The 19,412-nt window shown below is 44.2% G+C and overlaps 1 protein-coding gene across 1 annotated transcript in view; it reads right to left on the bottom strand.

Moving 5' to 3' along the window:
• The window catches only part of LOC110520205 (parathyroid hormone 2 receptor-like), a 104,112-nt gene that overhangs the window by 65,320 nt on the left and 19,380 nt on the right, over nt 1-19,412 (bottom strand). The window contains exon 6 of the mRNA XM_036964950.1: nt 8,575-8,758. Coding sequence (XP_036820845.1) covers nt 8,575-8,758 — 184 coding nt within the window. The remainder of the gene's footprint in view (nt 1-8,574; nt 8,759-19,412) is intronic.

Genomic DNA, 19,412 nt, shown 5'->3' with positions numbered 1-19,412 from the left:
TGACTGCCCTTGACCAACACAAAAACACCCTGTGGCGTACTGCACTAGCTTCGAATAGTCCCAGCGATATGCAACTTTTCAGGGAAGTCAGGAACCAATACACAGAGTCAGTTAGGAAAGCATCCTTGCATCCAGCAGCACTAAAACTACATTTGCATCCAGCAGCACTAATTCCAAAAGGTTTTGGGACACTGTAAAGTCCATGGAGAATAAGAGTACCTCCTCCTAGCTGCCCACTGCACTGAGAATAGGAAACACTGTCACCACTGATAAATCCATGATAATCGAGAATTTCAATGAGCATTCCTCTACGGCTGGCCATGCTTTCCACCTGGCTACCGCAACCCCGGCCAACTGCTCTGAACCCCCCGCAGCAACTGGCCCAAGCCCTCACCTGCTTCTCCTTCATCCAAATCCAGACAGCTGATCTTCTGAAAGAGCTGAAAAATCTGGATCCCTACAAATCAGCTGGGCTAGACAATCTGGACCCTCTCTTCCTAAAATTATCCATCGCCATTGTTGCAACCCCTATTACTAGTCTGTTCAACCTCTTTTTCGTATCGTTTGAGATTCCTTAATATTGGAAAGCAGCTGTGGTCATCCCCCTCTTCAAAGGGTGAGACACTCTTGACCCAAACTATTACAGACCTATATCCATCCTGCCCTGCCTTTCTAAAGTCTTCGAAAGCCAAGTGAACAAACAGATCACCGACCATTTCGAATCCCACCGTATATTCTCCGCTATGCAATCTGTTTTCCGATGAGGTCACGGATGCACCTCAGCCACGCTAAAGGTCCTAAATGATATCATAACCGCCACCGATAAAAGACAGTACTGTGCAGCCGTCTTCATCGACCTGGCCAAGGCTTTCGACTCTATCAATCACCGTATTCTTATCGGCAGACTCAACAGCCTTGGTTTCTCAAATGACTGCCTCACCTGGTTCACTTACTACTTCACAGATAGAGTATCAGTGTGTCAAATCAGAGGGCCTGTTGTCCGGACCTCTGGCAGTCTCTATGGGGGTGCCACAGGGTTCAATTCTCGGGCTGACTCTTTTCTCTGTATATATCAATGCTGTCGCTCTTGCTGCGGGTGATTCTTTGATCCACCTCTACACAGAAGACATTCTGTATACATCTGGCCGTTCTTTGGACACTGTGTTAACAAACCTCCAAATGAGCTTCAATGCCATACAACACTCCTTCAATGGCTCCCAACTGCTCTTAAATGCTAGTAAAACTAAATGCATGCTCTTCAACCGATCGCTGCCGCACCCGCTCGGTCGACTAGCGTCACTACTCTGGATGGTTCTGACTTAGAATATGTGGACAACTATAAATACCTAGGTGTCTGGCTAGACGGTAAACTCTCCTTCCAGACTCCTATTAAGCATCTCCAATCCAAAGTTAAATCTAGAATTGGCTTCCTATTTCGCAACAAAGCCTTCTTCACTCATGCTGCCAAACATACCCTCGTAAAACTGACTATCCTGCCGACTCTTGACTTTGGCGATGTCATTTTTCAAAACAGCATCCAACACTCTACTCAGCAAATTGGATGCAGTCTACCACAGTGCCATCCATCTTGTCACCAAAGCCCCATATACTACCCGCCACTGCGACCTGTGTGCTCTTGTTGGCTGGTCCTCGCTACATATTCGTTGCCAAACCCACAAAACCCAGGTAAAATACGATTTTAAAAATTGCCGCTATGGCCTATGTATTGCCTTCCCTCTCTAACCTTACTACATTTGCGCAAATAAACATAAATAAAATATATATTGCACACTTTAGATTACATTAAGTAAATGGCTTATAAGGGTCTACATTAATCATCAACTGAGATATTAGTAAGTGCATGAACTCACACTCACAAATCCACTTATTAACAATCAATAAATATCCAATTCATGACATATATAAATAGATGTATAAATATGCATATAAATGGTGAGTCAAACCATTAATCAAACATTCACAAATGACTTGTAAATAATCTTATTTGTTGACAATACCTCCTTTATAACTGGTTTATAAGTACCACAATACCATAAGTATTATAAAGGATTTATTAAGGTACCTTGACATAAAGTGTTCATAATAATTATTATTGATTATGATTATTCAACAATTATATGATTAATTTTGTGAATAAATGTGTAATAAATTAAATTTGACTAGCGCCTCGACTGGAAGCCGGTGGAGTGTGCAGAGGAGCGGGGGCTGGTTAAAAACCAGGTGGGCTGCAGCATTCTGGATAAGTTGCAGGGGTTTGATGGCACAAGCTGGGAGCCCAGCCAACATTGAGTTGCTGTAGTCCAGACGGGAGAGGACAAGTACTTGGATTAGGACCTGCACCGCGTCACATCATCATTGGTCTTCCTCTTTTCAGACAAGAACACTCTGTGTTCTTTTGTCATGAGACTTCCACTCACACAATAGAACCACACATTCCTATTCAAGCTGTATACATTAGCAAATGTGTCATTTTACCAAGTCAGTGCAATTAGACCACGACATGCTGTTTGAATAGTGAGGACATGGAATTCAGGTATTCACTTAATACCTGAATTCTCAGTAAGAGCTCAAAGGATAAGGCAATGAAATTCCATTCACATTGTAACGGCCGTTGTTGGTGGAAGAAGGTGAGGACCAAAGCGCAGCGTGGTACGTGTTCATGATGTTAATATTTAATTAATCAAACTGAACACTGAAATAAAAAACAACAAACTGAACGAACGAAACCGAAACAGTTCTGTCTGGTGCAGAATACAAACACTCAACAGAAAATAATCACCCACAACTCAAGGGTGAAAACAGGCTACCTAAGTATGGTTCTCAATCAGGGACAACGATTGACAGCTGCCTCTGATTGAGAACCATACCAGGCCAAACACAGAAATCCCAAATCAAAGAAAAAAGAACATAGACTGCACACCCCAACTCACGCCCTGACCATACTAAAACAAAGACAAAACAAAGGAACTAAGGTCAAAACGTGACACACATCTTACAATGAGAATATATATTGTATTAATATAGGATTTAAAAAAAATAGCTGTTAGAAAAAATGGGGGATTCATTGCCAAAAAAACTAACTAATTAGTCTTCCAGAGGAAAACATGATCAGTTCATTAACAGGTTTGTTAGAACCTGTTTGTGTCTCTAATCTAACTATGCCACAGTGCTTTTAAGTTTATTTTAGGATAATTGCTAAGGAGAGGTCAGATGATGATCCCGTAAGAATTGGTGCCTGTGGCCTCCTTATGAAATATCAAATAGCTGCTGCCTGACAAATAAGAGTAGAAGCATTCCTCTGTGTTGTCTTAACGACCCCAGGGGAGCCTATACTTTGTAATGTGTTCAGTTCGCAATATTCTCTCCCTCTGTTTCTCCACAAACTGTTGATGGAGCTCTCTCCCTCTCTCTCCCTGCATTTCTCTTCCTCTCTCACTACGTCCCTTTCTCTCTCGCTCTCCTTTTATCTCACTTAATTTCTTTGTTCCCTCTGCTTCTGCTGACACAGTGCTACTAGAGACCTTGAACCTTTTTCTCACATTTTATATTACCCAGATAGTTTGAGTTTTGAAGCTCTGACACCTCTTTCATTATCACAACAAACTAAGGTGAATGAGGAGTTTGCCCCACCTACAGAAGATCAGACTGAAGCGTATCCTCGGATTACTCAATACAGTGGCCTTCAAACACCACACTAAGACATTCAATCTCTCTCTCTGTCCTCCCACTTACTCTGTTCCACTGTTATAAATATACTGTATAATATGTTCCAACGGCTGCCTCAAACAGTTGATCTGCAGCATTCAGAATAGCATACAGTATCTTTGCAACTTTCAGTAACTGTTTTTCCTCACCAATCTGAGGTAGACAAGTCATCAAAGTGTCACTCATACAGTATGTTACACCTCTATGAGACATGGTCAGTACTGTCTCTCTGATCAACCTGGGCTGATAGCTGCTTCTCCACATACTTAGGTCAGTTTCTCTGTCAGGGAGGAAGAGGACCCAGGCAGTTGAAGTTATCCTCAAAATAATGGGGTGTCACCATCTGAGGCTCGCTTCTTGGGTGTTTCATGTTAGTGATATGTGAACGCTCAGCTTTTTGAAGCTGGCAGGTATGATATGATATAAAAGTGTGTCATGGCACATGACATCTGATATGAAAAAACTCTGCATCCTTGCAAGGAGCCTTTAAGTATAAAACAGGGTAGAGGAGGACGAGGAGGGAGGAATAGAAGAAGCTGAACGAGGGGTAGGAATGGGAGGAGGAGGGGGGAGAGCGAGAGAGGGAGGAGATTAAATTTAGCTGATTCTGCTGTTAATCACCAAAGTCAGATCAGACAAACTTCCTTCTTTGAAGTCTCAAACAAAAGTCTACTCACAAATCGCATCACAAATTAACTAAAAACAATTGTCTTCTCCCAATAGACTGCTGTCACGTTGTATAAATTATTGGAGACAAGCGCCGGGTTTTAATACTCCACCCAAATGAAAGACACAGGGACGAAGCCCAAAACAAACACGTTTACAAAAACACAGGGATGTAACCCAAACACATTAAATACACGGGACGAGACCCGTAATAACAATACACGGGACGAGACCCGTAACAACGAGTACAAAATACACGCAGCACGAAAGCCGAAACAACAAAGCGCAGGTACTCACAAGACCAATCGACATGGTAACAATAACCGACAAGACAATGGTGAACAGAGGGCACACATATACAATTACTAATCAATGGAATTGGAATCAGGTGTGCGTAATGAGACAGTTCCGTGACGCCTAGAGGCCGGTGACGTAAACCTCCGGAACTGGTGCATGGAATGAGCATTAGTACCGGAGAATCCGTGACAGCTGCAGCAATGCACATTTAATCACAGGGTAAACAAAAAGCATACACATATTTAATCAAGATGCACATACCATGGGAAGAACCATTGAAACTGCTTTGTTGCCCAAGCTCTGAGCAAAAGCACTGCGACATGAGCATGTTACGCTGTGCCATAGTGCTAATAAAAGTTCAGCTGGTGTCTCACACTTGAAAGGAAAATGACTCTGTAAATACAGTGCCTTGCGAAAGTATTCGGCCCCCTTGAACTTTGCGACCTTTTGCCACATTTCAGGCTTCAAACATAAAGATATAAAACTGTATTTTTTTGTGAAGAATCAACAACAAGTGGGACACAATCATGAAGTGGAACGACATTTATAGGATATTTCAAACTTTTTTAACAAATCAAAAACTGAAAAATTGGGCGTGCAAAATTATTCAGCCCCTTTACTTTCAGTGCAGCAAACTCTCTCCAGAAGTTCAGTGAGGATCTCTGAATGATCCAATGTTGACCTAAATGACTAATGATGATAAATACAATCCACCTGTGTGTAATCAAGTCTCCGTATAAATGCACCTGCACTGCGATAGTCTCAGAGGTCCGTTAAAAGCGCAGAGAGCATCATGAAGAACAAGGAACACACCAGGCAGGTCCGAGATACTGTTGTGAAGAAGTTTAAAGCCGGATTTGGATACAAAAAGATTTCCCAAGCTTTAAACATCCCAAGGAGCACTGTGCAAGCGATAATATTGAAATGGAAGGAGTATCAGACCACTGCAAATCTACCAAGACCTGGCCGTCCCTCTAAACTTTCAGCTCATACAAGGAGAAGACTGATCAGAGATGCAGCCAAGAGGCCCATGATCACTCTGGATGAACTGCAGAGATCTACAGCTGAGGTGGGAGACTCTGTCCATAGGACAACAATCAGTCGTATATTGCACAAATCTGGCCTTTATGGAAGAGTGGCAAGAAGAAAGCCATTTCTTAAAGATATCCATAAAAAGTGTAGTTTAAAGTTTGCCACAAGCCACCTGGGAGACACACCAAACATGTGGAAGAAGGTGCTCTGGTCAAATGAAATGAAAATTGAACGTTTTGGCAACAATGCAAAACGTTATGTTTGGCGTAAAAGCAACACAGCTGAACACACCATCCCCACTGTCAAACATGGTGGTGGCAGCATCATGGTTTGGGCCTGCTTTTCTTCAGCAGGGACAGGGAAGATGGTTAAAATTGATGGGAAGATGGATGGAGCCAAATACAGGACCATTCTGGAAGAAAACCTGATGGAGTCTGCAAAAGACCTGAGACTGGGACGGAGATTTGTCTTCCAACAAGACAATGATCAAAAACATAAAGCAAAATCTACAATGGAATGGTTCAAAAATAAACATATCCAGGTGTTAGAATGGCCAAGTCAAAGTCCATACCTAAATCCAATCGAGAATCTGTGGAAAGAACTGAAAACTGCTGTTCACAAATGCTCTCCATCCAACCTCACTGAGCTCGAGCTGTTTTGCAAGGAGGAATGGGAAAAAATTTCAGTCTCTCGATGTGCAAAACTGATAGAGACATACCCCAAGCGACTTACAGCTGTAATCGCAGCAAAAGGTGGCGCTACAAAGTATTAACTTAAGGGGGCTGAATAATTTTGCACGCCCAATTTTTCAGTTTTTGATTTGTTAAAAAAGTTTGAAATATCCAATAAATGTCGTTCCACTTTATCATTGTGTCCCACTTGTTGTTGATTCTTCACAAAAAAATACAGTTTTATATCTTTATGTTTGAAGCCTGAAATGTGGCAAAAGGTCGCAAAGTTCAAGGGGGCCGAATACTTTCGCAAGGCACTGTATATCTTGTTATGTTCCAGCCCTCATTAGACATGCAACAGACAGCCTTAAGGCTTAATGACTTAAGACAAAACAGAAAACAAAATACAGTACAGTAAGAAGCACAAACCATTTTAAATGGTCCTGAGGAACTACTATACAAAGGAAAGAGATTAAAGTAAAACATGGCAGTATCTATAGCTTTGAACTCTTTGAACCAGCTATCCCTCATAGAAAATACACATTTTCTGTGTAACACCTGTAAAGCCTATGGCAGCGGGCTAGCAATCTAAAGCGCTAAGCTAGTGCTCCCTGTGGTATATCCTCCCTCACATGTTTGCTGTATTTATCCCTGTCTATACAGCAATTACAGAGCAGAGGAGGCTACAGTAGGGGAACAGACAGACTGACAGAGCATTTTCAGAGCTGGACAATTAAAATCACAGACAAGTGGAGACTATAGCCTTGGGGTACTGAGCATAGCCAGTCTGATTAGCTTTTTGAGTGCAACAGCATGCATGATTTTGAGGTGTTGAGGAAAGACCAGGAAAAATGAAATAGCCCCCTGGCTTGAGCTCTTCATTAAATGTGCAGTGGGTTGAATGGGCATGAGTCATGGAAGACTAGTCTGTATATTCAAACGCACATCACAGGCATGGTGGACTGAAAAAAACATATAGGAATGAAGTAGGTCCCTCAGACAGGGTTGCATTTACTAGCCTAGTTAATGGTATGTGTTGGAGCAATCGTGTGTCCAGGTTAGGGAAGTGACAAAAACACATTTTCGTTTAAACTGCCAGTTTTTAACCGGTTTTCTCTTAAAACCTGAAAAAATCATCATAATTCCACGTGAATTCACAATACACCTGCGCTGTTGCCAGCAATGGTTTGGGTCTCATGGTGCGTCCCTTTCAGATGGTTAAGCATTGCACCTGTAATACCATTACTGTACCTCAATTCCACCTCGCAAAGTTTGCATTTCCTTCTCTTTTAACTTCTCAAAGTATTACCATACAGGACTTTGCTGCTGTTGCTTGCCTTCTCTGCAATTTTTCAAACTGTTAACAACGTATTTTTGGAACAGAGGAGACTGATTAGTTGCGATACTTCCGAGAACACAAACAATCGCATCTTTCATGGCGAGCTAGTGAGGGATAGAGAGAGAGGGTAAGGGCACACTATAGGCAGGTCAGCCACGAGGCAGACAGAGTCAAAATCATGCACTAGGCCTATGTATCGGCAATCAATCTGTATTTCTCAATGGAATGCTGTATCTCGCAATTTATTGGCTTGCTATGTCTCGCAACTTCAGTAAAACAGGCCCTATCATCAATGAATAGGCTAGGATATTTTACACACAAAAGACTGAAGACTGAACACAAACTTGCTTCATTAGCTAAGAGAAAGAGCAGGCTAACCAGCACGAAGGAAAGAGAGGAGGGGGCAGGCAGAAAGAACTGTGGTGTGTATATACAGTATCTTGGTAATCTGTATCGCTTGTCTTGCATGCCTCACAAATTCACCAAAATAGCCTATAGTGCACCTCTCTGTTTTTATTTAAATTCCCAATTAGCCTATTATCTAGTTAGGCTATAACACGGAAAATGATCTGTTTTGTGATAACTGCACTATGAATGAAATTTTGTGGGGGGGGAAACCAAAAATGTAGGTTTTGTTTAGGTATTTTTCTTAACGTTAAGGATCCCAATTTAATTTAAATATTTTACTCTATTTCACTATTTAATTTCTTCATGAGTCCTGTAAGAGCAGGGTTTATTGGGATCTTTAGGGAGAATTAGTGGAGGAGGGCAGGAGTGGATGCAGAGGAGTGGAGGAGAGGAGGAGTGGGATGCGCTGGCAGGAGGTGCAGCACCACTACTTACATATTGAGAGTTGTCCAGTGGCGCCATGGCCACAGTCTTGAAGTTGTCCATGAGCACCGCATCAAACTCCTGCAGGCCGGCGCTGGCGTACACCACCCGGTCCTTGACGAAGATGCTGATGGCTCGGAGCATGAAGGAGACAAACAGGTGGATGTGGATATAATTCCTGGTACAGTGGAGACGCCTGAAATAGAGCACAGACCCAGGAAAAGTTAGCAATAGTCCTTAAAGTCTCTTATAGCTGAGACAAAATGCAAGTAAGAACGTTGAAAAGCAGCGGGTAGCTGCGGTGTGTTAGCTATCACTTGCTGGGTGTCGACGAACGGTCATGATCCAACATATAAAATCACCTGGAAATTAACAGAAAATGTCAGCAATATTCTTGTCAGAGGCCTGCTGGTTTTATCTGTTTGCCGTCACAGTGTGTCTCGTCTTGTAGCCCTTTCCTGCAGTCAATGACCAAAAGTGCCTTCTTTGGCCTTTATTTAATATTAATATGTTATTAATATTTTTCAAAATGTAATCATTCATAAAGATTATTTAGAAGAAACAGATGAAAATCTGGTGTTTCTATGTTAAACAGTTTTGTTATATTTCAGTCTTCTGTGATGTATAAAATGTCAAATTTGGATGCAAACTCAAAATTGAATAACCATAACCATGTGTGTGAGGTGTATACTTTTGTTTCAAAGTAGATTTGTTTAAGACTGATTTAGCCCACAGTAAAAGGTTAAGGCCAAGACTTAAAGCCATTTCATCTCTGCTATTAAATCTGAACAAGGCATAATAGTCTCCCACACAATTTAGCTGGATTATAGACAAAATCGGTTACTCTTTGCTCAGAGGAAAGATACACTTTCCAAGCCACCCACTCACATTGATTCTGGGGACCGTTGAGTCAGTCCCTGAGTGTTCTCTCTGCAGTCTCTATTTCACTCTGTTCAAAAGCTCCATTAACTGGAGAAAGAGTATTCTTTCATCCAGAACTACTCTTAATAAAGATATGTCTCCCACATCCATATAGTCCATATAAGCACTGGTCTTATACACTGATCATTCAAAACATTAAGAACACCTCTTTACATGACATAGACTGACCAGGTGAATGCTATGATCCTTTATTTGTGTCACTTGTTATATCCACTTCAATTAGTGTAGATCAATGGGAGGATACAGGTTAAATAATGATTTTTAAGCTGAGACAATTGAGGCATTATATTATTAACCTTTATTTAACTAGGCAAGTCAATTAAGAACAAATTCTTATTTACATCAACAGCCTACCCCAGATGAACCCTAACCTGGACAATGCTGGGCCACCCTATGGGACTCCCAATCACGGCCTGCTGTGATAAAGCCTGGAATCGAACCAGGGGTTGTAGTGATGCCTGTAGCCCTGAGTTGCAGAGCCTTATATCACTGCCCCACTCAGGAGACATGGTGCCACGATATTTTTTATCCCAATGTCCTAACTGAACTATTTTATAAGTTTGAAAGACCCTGGTTAATGAAGAATTAGACAAAGCCCCCAGTCTGCAATAGATCAATCCTTTACTCAGAGAGTACTCTGACTTCAAAATTAGAACCCAGTCTTTTTATAACACACACACACACACACACACACACACACACACACACACACACACACACACACACACACACACACACACACACACACACACACACAAACTGAATTCTTTTCAATAGAAACTCCACCTTTCTTTTAGGTGGGCTGTATTTTTCCCACCGTTCACATTCCTAGTTTATTACTTTTCTACCGGCCTGGCAGTTTCTAGCCATTCCTCTCCTCCCTAGATTAGAGGGGCCTTTCTTTCCTGTTGTCACTTTTCAGAGTTATAACTAGGTCATCTGCAGTTCAGTTGTCCTTTGTTGTCTCAACTATACATTTCTCACCTTGCTACATAGTAACACAATGTTTTTTGTCTTACACACACATTATTGGATTATAGTCTTATAATTCTAATACATTTCACACAGTTATACAGTTTCAGAGTGGAACACTTTAGCCATTATCTTATAACATACAAATGATTCTATCACATGGATTGTGTTTGTTTGCCATTCAGAAGGGGAATAGGTAAGACCAAAAAATGTAAGTGCCTTTGAACGGGGTAGGCTGCTGGATTTTTCACACTCGACCTTTTCCTGTGTGTACTGTATCAAGAATGGTTCATCACCCAAGGGACATCCAGACAACTTAACACAACTGTGGGATGCATTGGGATGCATTGCTGGTACTATTTAATAAATCTGCAAGTTCTGTTTCTCAAACTAGACACTCTAATGTACTTGTCCTCTTGCTCAGTTGTGCACCGGGACCTCCCATTCCTCTTTCTATTCTGGTTAGAGCCAGTTTGTGCTGTTCTGTGAAGGGAGTAGTACACAGCGTTGAACGAGATCTTCAGTTGCTTGGCATTTCCTCGCATGGAATAGCCTTGACTTCTCAGAACAAGAGTAGAATGATGAGTTTCAGAAGAAAGTGCTGTTTCTGGACCTTTTGAGCATGTAATCGAACCCACAAATGAAAATGCTCCAGATACTCAACTAGCCTAAAGAAGGACAGTTCACTTGCTTCTTTAATCAGGACAACAGTTTTCAGCTGTGCTAACAGAATTGCAAAAGGGTTTTTCTAATGATCAATTAGCCTTTCAAAATGATCAACTTGGATTAGTTATCACAACGTGCCATTGGAACACAGGAGTGATGGTTAATTATTAATGGGCCTCTGTACGCCTATGTAGATATTCCATTAAACATAAGGCACTTACAGTTATAATAGTCATTTACAACATTCACAATGTCTACACTGTATTTCTGATACATTTTCAATGATTTTAATGGACAAAAAATGTGCTTTTCTTTAAAAAACAAGGAGATTTCTAAGTGACCCCAAACTTTCGAACGGTAGTGCTGCACTGCTCAAAAAAATAAAGGGAACACTAAAATAACACATCCTAGATTTGAATGAATGAAATATTCTTATTAAATACTTTTTTCTTTACGTAGTTGAATGTGCTGACAACAAAATCACACAAATTATCAATGGAAATCAAATTTATCAACCCATGGAGGTCTGGATTTGGAGTGACACTCAAAATTAAAGTGGAAAACCACACTACAGGCTGATCCAACTTTGATGTAATGTCCTTAAAACAAGTCAAAATGAGGCTCAGTAGTGTGTGTGGCCTCCACGTGCCGGTATGACCTCCCTACAACGCCTGGGCATGCTCCTGATGAGGTGGCGGATCGTCTCCTGAGGGATCTCCTCCCAGACCTGGACTAAAGCATCCGCCAACTCCTGGACAGCCTGTGGTGCAACGTGGCGGTGGTGGATGGAGCGAGACATAATGTCCCAGATGTGCTCAATTGGATTCAGGTCTGGGGAACGGGCGGGCCAGTCCATAGCATCAATGCCTTCCTCTTGCAGGAACTGCTGACACACTCCAACCACATGAGGTCTAGCATTGTCTGGCATTAGGAGGAACCCAGGGCCAACCGCACCAGCATATGGTCTCACAAGGGGTCTGAGAATCTCATCTTGGTACCTAATGGCAGTCAGGCTACCTCTGGCGAGCACATGGAGGGCTGTGCGGCCCCCCAAAGAAATGCCAACCCACACCATGACTGACCCACCGGCAAACCGGTCATGCTGGAGGATGTTGCAGGCAGCGGAACGTTCTCTACGGCGTCTCCAGACTCTGTCACGTCTGTCACGTGCTCAGTGTGAACCTGCTTTCATCTGTGAAGAGCACAGGGCGCCAGTGGCGAATTTGCCAATCTTGGTGTTCTCTGGCAAATGCCAAACGTACTGCACGGTGTTGGGCTGTAAGCACAACCCCCACCTGTGGACGTCGGGCCCTCATACCACCCTCATGGAGTCTGTTTCTGACCATTTGAGCAGATACATGCACATTTGTGGCCTGCTGGAGGTCATTTTGCAGGGCTCTGGCAGTGCTCCTCTTGCTCCTCCTTGCACAAAGGCGGAGGTAGCGGTCCTGCTGCTGGGTTGTTGCCCTCCTACGGCCTCCTCCACGTCTCCTGATGTACTGGCCTGTCTCCTGGTAGCGCCTCCATGCTCTGGACACTACGCTGACAGACACAGCAAACCTTCTTGCCACAGCTCGCATTGATGTACCATCCTGGATGAGCTGCACTACCTGAGCCACTTGTGTGGGTTGTAGAGTCCGTCTCATGCTACCACTAGAGTGAAAGCACCGCCAGCATTCAAAAGTGACCAAAACATCAGCCAGGAAGCATAGGAACTGAGAAGTGGTCTGTGGTTACCACCTGCAGAACCACTCCTTTATTGGGGGTGTCTTGCTAATTGCCTATAATTTCCACCTGTTGTCTATTCCATTTGCACAACAGCATGTGAAATGTATTGTCAATCAGTGTTGCTTCCTAAGTGGACAGTTTGATTTCACAGAAGTGTGACTGACTTGGAGTTACATTGTGTTGTTTAAGTGTTCCCTTTATTTTTTTGAGCAGTGTATATATACACCATTGAGACCGTGTCTGCTCCTCGACCTGGGTTGGGCAAAACTAAACATGGCGGTGTTCGCCTTAGCAATCTCACTAGGATAAAGACCTCCTCCATTCCTGCCATTATTGAAAGAGATCGTGATACCTCACATCTCAAAATAGGGCGACTTAATGTTAGATCCCTTACTTCAAAGGCAGTTATAGTCAATGAACTAATCACTGATCATAATCTTGATGTGATTGGCCTGACTGAAACATGGCTTAAGCCTGATGAATTTCCTGTGTTAAATGAGGCCTCACCTCCTGGTTACACTAGTGACCATATCCCCCGTGCATCCCGCAAAGGCGGAGGTGTTGCTAACATTTACAATAGCAAATTTCAATTTACAAAAAAAAAAGGCGTTTTCATCTTTTGAGCTTCTAGTTATGAAATCTATGCAGCCTATTCAATCTCTGTTTATAGCTACTGTTTACAGGCCTCCTGGGCCATATACAGCGTTCCTCATTGAGTTTCCTGAATTCCTATCGGACCTTGTAGTCATAGCAGATAATATTCACATTTTTGGTGACTTTAATATTCACATGGAAAAGTCCACAGACCCACTCCAAAAGGCTTTCGGAGCCATCATCGACTCAGTGGGTTTTGTCCAACATGTCTCTGGAACTACTCACTGTCACAGTCATACTCTGGACCTAGTTTTGTCCCATGGAATAAATGTTGTGGATCTTAATGTTTTTCCTCATAATCCTGGACTATCAGACCACCATTTTATTACGTTTGCAATTGCAACAAATAATCTGCTCAGAACCCAACCAAGGAGCATCAAAAGTCATGCTATAAATTCCCAGACAACACAAAGATTCCTTGATGCCCTTCCAGACTCCCTCTACCTACCCAAGGACGTCAGAGGACAAAAATCAGTTAACCACCTAACTGAGGAACTCAATTTAACCTTGCGCAATACCCTAGATGCAGATGCACTCCTAAAAACTATAAACATTTCTCATAAGAAACTAGCTTCCTGGTATACAGAAAATACCCGGGCTCTGAAGCAAGCTTCCAGAAAATTGGAACGGAAATGGCGCCACACCAAACTGGAAGTCTTCCGACTAGCTTGGAAAGACAGTACTGTGCAGTATTGAAGAGCCCTTACTGCTGGTAAGGGTTCTTCGATCATCCTATTTTTCCAACTTAATTTAAGAAAATAAGAACAATCCGAAATATATTTTTGATACTGTCGCAAAGCTAACTAAAAAGCAGCATTCCCCAAGTGAGGATGGCTTTCACTTCAGCAGTAATAAATTCATGAACTTCTTTGAGGAAAAGATCATGATTATTAGAAAGCAAATTACGGACTCCTCTTTAAATCTGCGTATTACTTCAAAGCTCAGTTGTCCTGAGTCTGCACAACTCTGCCAGGACCTAGGATCAAGAGAGACACTCAAGTGTTTTAGTACTATATCTCTTGACACAATGATGAAAATAATCATGGCCTCTAAACCTTCAAGCTGCATACTGGACCCTATTCCAACTAAACTACTGAAAGAGCTGCTTCCTGTGCTTGGCCCTCCTATGTTGAACATAATAAACGGCGCTCTATCCTCCAGATGTGTACCAAACTCACTAAAAGTGGCAGTAATAAAGCCTCTCTTGAAAAAACCCAGCCTTGACCCGGAAAATGAAAAAAAATATCGGCCTATATTGAATCTCCCATTCCTCTAAAGATTTTAGAAAAAGCTGCCTTCCTGAAGACAAACAATGTATAAAAAATGTTTCAGTCTGGTTTTAGACCCCATCATAGCACTGAGACTGCACTTGTGAAGTTAGTAAATTACATTTTAATGGCGTCAGACCAAGGCTCTGCATCTGTCCTCATGCTCCTAGACCTTAGTTCTGCTTTTGACACCATCGATCACGACATTCTTTTGGAGAGATTGTAAACAATTGTTCTACACGGACAAGTACTTTCTGAAAGATATCAGTTTGTCTGTGTGGATGGTTTGTCCTTTGACAATCAATTACACGTTTCAGTGTTACTCAAGGTTTCGTTTTAGGATCACTATTGTTTTCACTATATAAAGTGCATTCGGAAAGTATTCAGACCCCTTGACTTTTTCAAAATTTTGTTATGTTCAGCCTTATTCTAAAATGGTTACGTTACAGCCTTATTCTACCTCTTGGTGATGTAATTCGGAAACGCAATGTAAACTTTCACTGCTATGCGACGACACACAGCTGTACATTTTGATGAAACATGGTGAAGCCCCAAAATTGCCTACCCAGGAAGCCTGTGTTTCAGATAGAAGGAAGTGGAAAGCGGCAAATGTTTTACTTTTAAACTCAGACAAAACAGAGATGCTAGTTCTAGGTCCCAAGAAACAAAGAGATCTGCTGTTGGATATGACAATTAACTTAACCATTTTTTTCCCCACATTCTCTCCCCAATTTCGATCTTGTTTCATCGCTGCAACTCCCCAACAGGCTTAGGAGAGAGCAAAGGTCGAGTCATGCATCCTCCAAAACATTTTCAAGTGTCCTGCCGCTACTGTTTCTAAGTAAAGTATTATGTTTATCCTTAACCACTGATTCCTCGTCTGGTCTCTTCTCTACACCTGAGTCCAACCTCACCAGGTCACAGCAAGCTTCTTCCTCAACATGGACCCAGCAGAGATCAACCAAATCCAGAATGCTATAACCCACCAAGGAGCACTGCTGGGGCGGCAGCAAGAACAACTCTCCCAAATATCCGAGACCCTCCGGGCACTTACCGGTTCCCTCCAACCACGGCCCAACCCCAACCCAGGAGGAGCCAATGCCCAAGTCTCATCGCCCAGTGCTACAGTCGTCGCCGTATTTCCTCCAGGGAACCTGCACCGGAAACCTAAGATCCCAGCCTCTATGGCTTATTTATTGCCTTCCCTCCCTACTCTTCTACATTTGCACATACATCGATTTTTCTAGCGTGTTATTGACTGTACGTTTGTTTATGTGTAACTCTGTGTTGTTGTTTTTGTCGCACTGCTTTGTTTTATCTTGACACGGTCACAGTTGTAAATGAGAACTTGTTCTCAACTGGCCTACCTGGTTAAATAAAGGTGAAATAAAAAATATTTTTAAAAGAAATGACCAAGACTTCGCCAGAGAATAACAAATCTCCTGCGTGGAATGTCCCATCCCTCTGCAGATTCAAGCCCTCAATGGACGCCCCATCGGCCAGGTGGAATATCAGACCAAGCCCATTCTACTGCAGGTTGGGATGAACCACTCAGAGACTTAGTTTTCTTTGAATCACTGCTCCCAAGATCCCCCATATCCTAGGGTACCCCTGGCTACTGCTACATAACCCATAACCCTCCGACTGCCCTTCCTAAGTCTCTTCCAGAACCTGAACCCATGCAGCTCAGCCGGGCCTGTCTCTCACCTGAGGAGAGGCAGCAACAAATCAGCACTAGGAGCTGCCTATACTGTGGCCAGGTTGGTCACATCATCTCCACTTGTTCCCCAGCAAAGGGAGGTGGCTCGGCAGTAGTGGGGCAGCTCCCCCCAGACCCTTGCTAGACGGCACCCTTGTGTGGCAGAGCCAGGCTTTTCCTCTGCCTTCCCTCATCAACTCGGGCGCCAACAAGAGTTTCCTGGACTGAGGTGTCGTTATCCAGTAGGGCCTGGAAACTGTTCCACTCGATTCACCCCTCGATGCCAACGCTCTCAATGGACAGCTCCATGCCCGTGTCTGTGAGAGAACGGTCCCTGTCATCCTGCATCTCTCTGGGAATCACCAGGAAAGAATCCGTCTCCACATAATCAACTGCCTTCGCTCTCCCCTGGTCCTGGGTCATCCTTGGTTAAATCTGCACAATCCACAGATCGACTGGACCACTGGAAAGGTAACCACTTGGAGTACATTCTGTCACTCAAAGTGTCTAAGTTCTGCCCTTGCCCCTGCCTTGTCTGTGCCCCAGTCCATTCCAGAACCTCCGGACCTGTCATCAGTTCCTCTCGAGTATCACGATCTAGCTACTGTGTTCAGCAAACACCATGCCCCATCGCTGCCGCCTCATCGGCCATACTACTGTGCCATTGACCTCCAGCCTGGAGCTCCTTTCCTCTGTAGCCGGTTGTATAACCTCTCTCGCCCCGAGCAGGAGGCCATGGTGGGGTACATCCAGGATTCCCTGTCTGCAGGACATGTCAGGCCTTCTTCCTCTTCGGTGGGTGCTGTTTTTTTCTTTGTGAAGAAAAAGGATGGGTCGCTGAGGCCATGCATAGACTTCCGTGGGCTGAATAACATCACTGCGAAGAACAAGTACCGCTTGCCACTCATCAGTTATGCTTTTGCCCCCCTCAATGGTGCTGTGGTGTTCACCAAACTCGACATCCAGAATGCTTATCATCTGGTCTGCATCAGAGAGGGGGACGAGTGGAAAACGACATTCAACACACCACTTGGACACTTTGAGTATTTGGTCATGTCTTTTGGTCTCACTAACGCCCCTGCTGTTTTTCAGAGCCTAGTCAATGATGTACTGAGGGATGTGATTGGATGCTTCGTTTTTGTCCATGTGGATGACATTCAGATTTTTTTGAAGGACTCTGAGGCTCACCAGCAACACGTTCGCCAAGTTATCCAACGGCTGTTGGAGAATATGCTTTTTGTATTTCCTGGGTTACATTATTGCACAGGGACATTTACGCATGGATCCCACCAAGGTCAGGGCAGTCACAGTTGCCTGCGCCGAGTTAAGAATTTGTTCTTAACTGTCTTGCCTAGTTAAATAAAGGTTCAATTAAAAACATTTAAACCTGATGCAACTACAACGTTTCCTGGGTTTTGCAAATGTTTACAGATGATTCATCCACAACTACAGCCATCTGGCAGCATCTCGCCCTTTCCCGCCAGTTCAACACCAACAACACTGGTTCCGAGATTGAGTCCCGCATTCGCCAGGCTCAGCAGAACCAGAACCCTCTTCCCATACCCAGTCGCTCCTGGTCACACACAGCTCTGGATTTCGTCACTGGCCTTCCCCCATCCAATGGTAAGTCAGACATCCTCACCATAATTGACAGATTTTCCACAGCGGCTCTCTTTATTCCGTCCTCCAGGGAGACTGCGGACCTGCTGGCATCCCATGTGTTTTGTCTGCATGGCATTCCTACTGACATTGTTTCCGACAGGGGACCCCAGTTCACATACCAGGTATGGAGATCCTTCTGTTCAGCATTGGGTATCACCCCCAGACCAATGGCAAGACCGAACGGGCCAACCAGGAGATGGAGACTGCGCAACTTGGGATAACCCTTCCTCCTGGAGTGCTCAGCTACCCTGGGTGGAATATGCCCACAACACCCTCACCAACACCTTGTCAGGTATGACACCCTTTGAGTGTGCTCAGAGTTATCAACCCCCCCCCCCCCCCCCCCCCCCTTATTCCCCGCCCAAGAGTTTGAGGTGGCGGTTCCTCAGTCCATGACAATATGCGCCGTTGTCATCGCGCCTGGAGGAAGGCCTGGGATGCCCTTCTTCGTGCCGCCGCCAGGATCTAGTCCAAAGCCAACCGTTGCCGTGCCTCAGCCCCAGTCTACACTCCAGGCCGAAAGGTATGGCTCTCATCGAAGGACCTGTAATTGAAGATGGCTTCTAAGAAACTTTCCCCGATTCATTGGTCCCTTTGAAATGGATAGTACCACCTATCCCTCTTCTATGCGCCTGAAACCCCCAGCCTCTCTCAAGATCCACCCTACCTTCCATGTATCCCTGTCAGTTCCAGTCCCCTGTCTACTCCTGCAACAGCTCCTACATCCCCTCGGCTCATCAATGACCATCCTGCCTGTACCATCAGCAGCTTCTGGACGTGTGCCGTCGGGGCCGCGGCTGGTAGTACCTGGTGGACTGGGAGGGATATGGGCCTGCGGAGCGGAGCGCCTCCCTCTTACGTGCTTTCAACACCTCGCACCCAGATAAGCCTGGTCAGGCACCAGGTGGCACCCATAGAGGGGGGGTACTGTTACATCTGCTCCTGCCACGGCCTCTACTTCTCCTCCTGTCCCCCCCTTAACTGCCGCCACTCCCCCAGTGCTCTGTTCCTGCTTAGATCCTGTTTTTGTGGCATGCCTGTTTTCCCTTGCCTTACACTGTTTTACTCTCCGCTACAGTTCTGCCCGCTCTGACTTTGGCCCCTGACTCTAGTCCCACGTCTCATCAGTCCCGATACCCTGTCCTGGGCCCCCCACTCTACTGCTTCCTTGGATTCCTCTCCGGACCTGCTTACCCAGTCCCAACTCCCCTCGCTCCAGCCTCAGCCTCAACATCTGGCTTCCTGTATTCCGCTCGAGC

The sequence above is a fragment of the Oncorhynchus mykiss genome, chromosome 3 (assembly GCF_013265735.2).
Source record: "Oncorhynchus mykiss isolate Arlee chromosome 3, USDA_OmykA_1.1, whole genome shotgun sequence".
Lineage (NCBI taxonomy): Eukaryota > Metazoa > Chordata > Actinopteri > Salmoniformes > Salmonidae > Oncorhynchus > Oncorhynchus mykiss.
The sequence above is the reverse complement of the archived record's forward strand: the minus strand, read 5'-3'. Positions and strand labels throughout refer to the sequence as shown.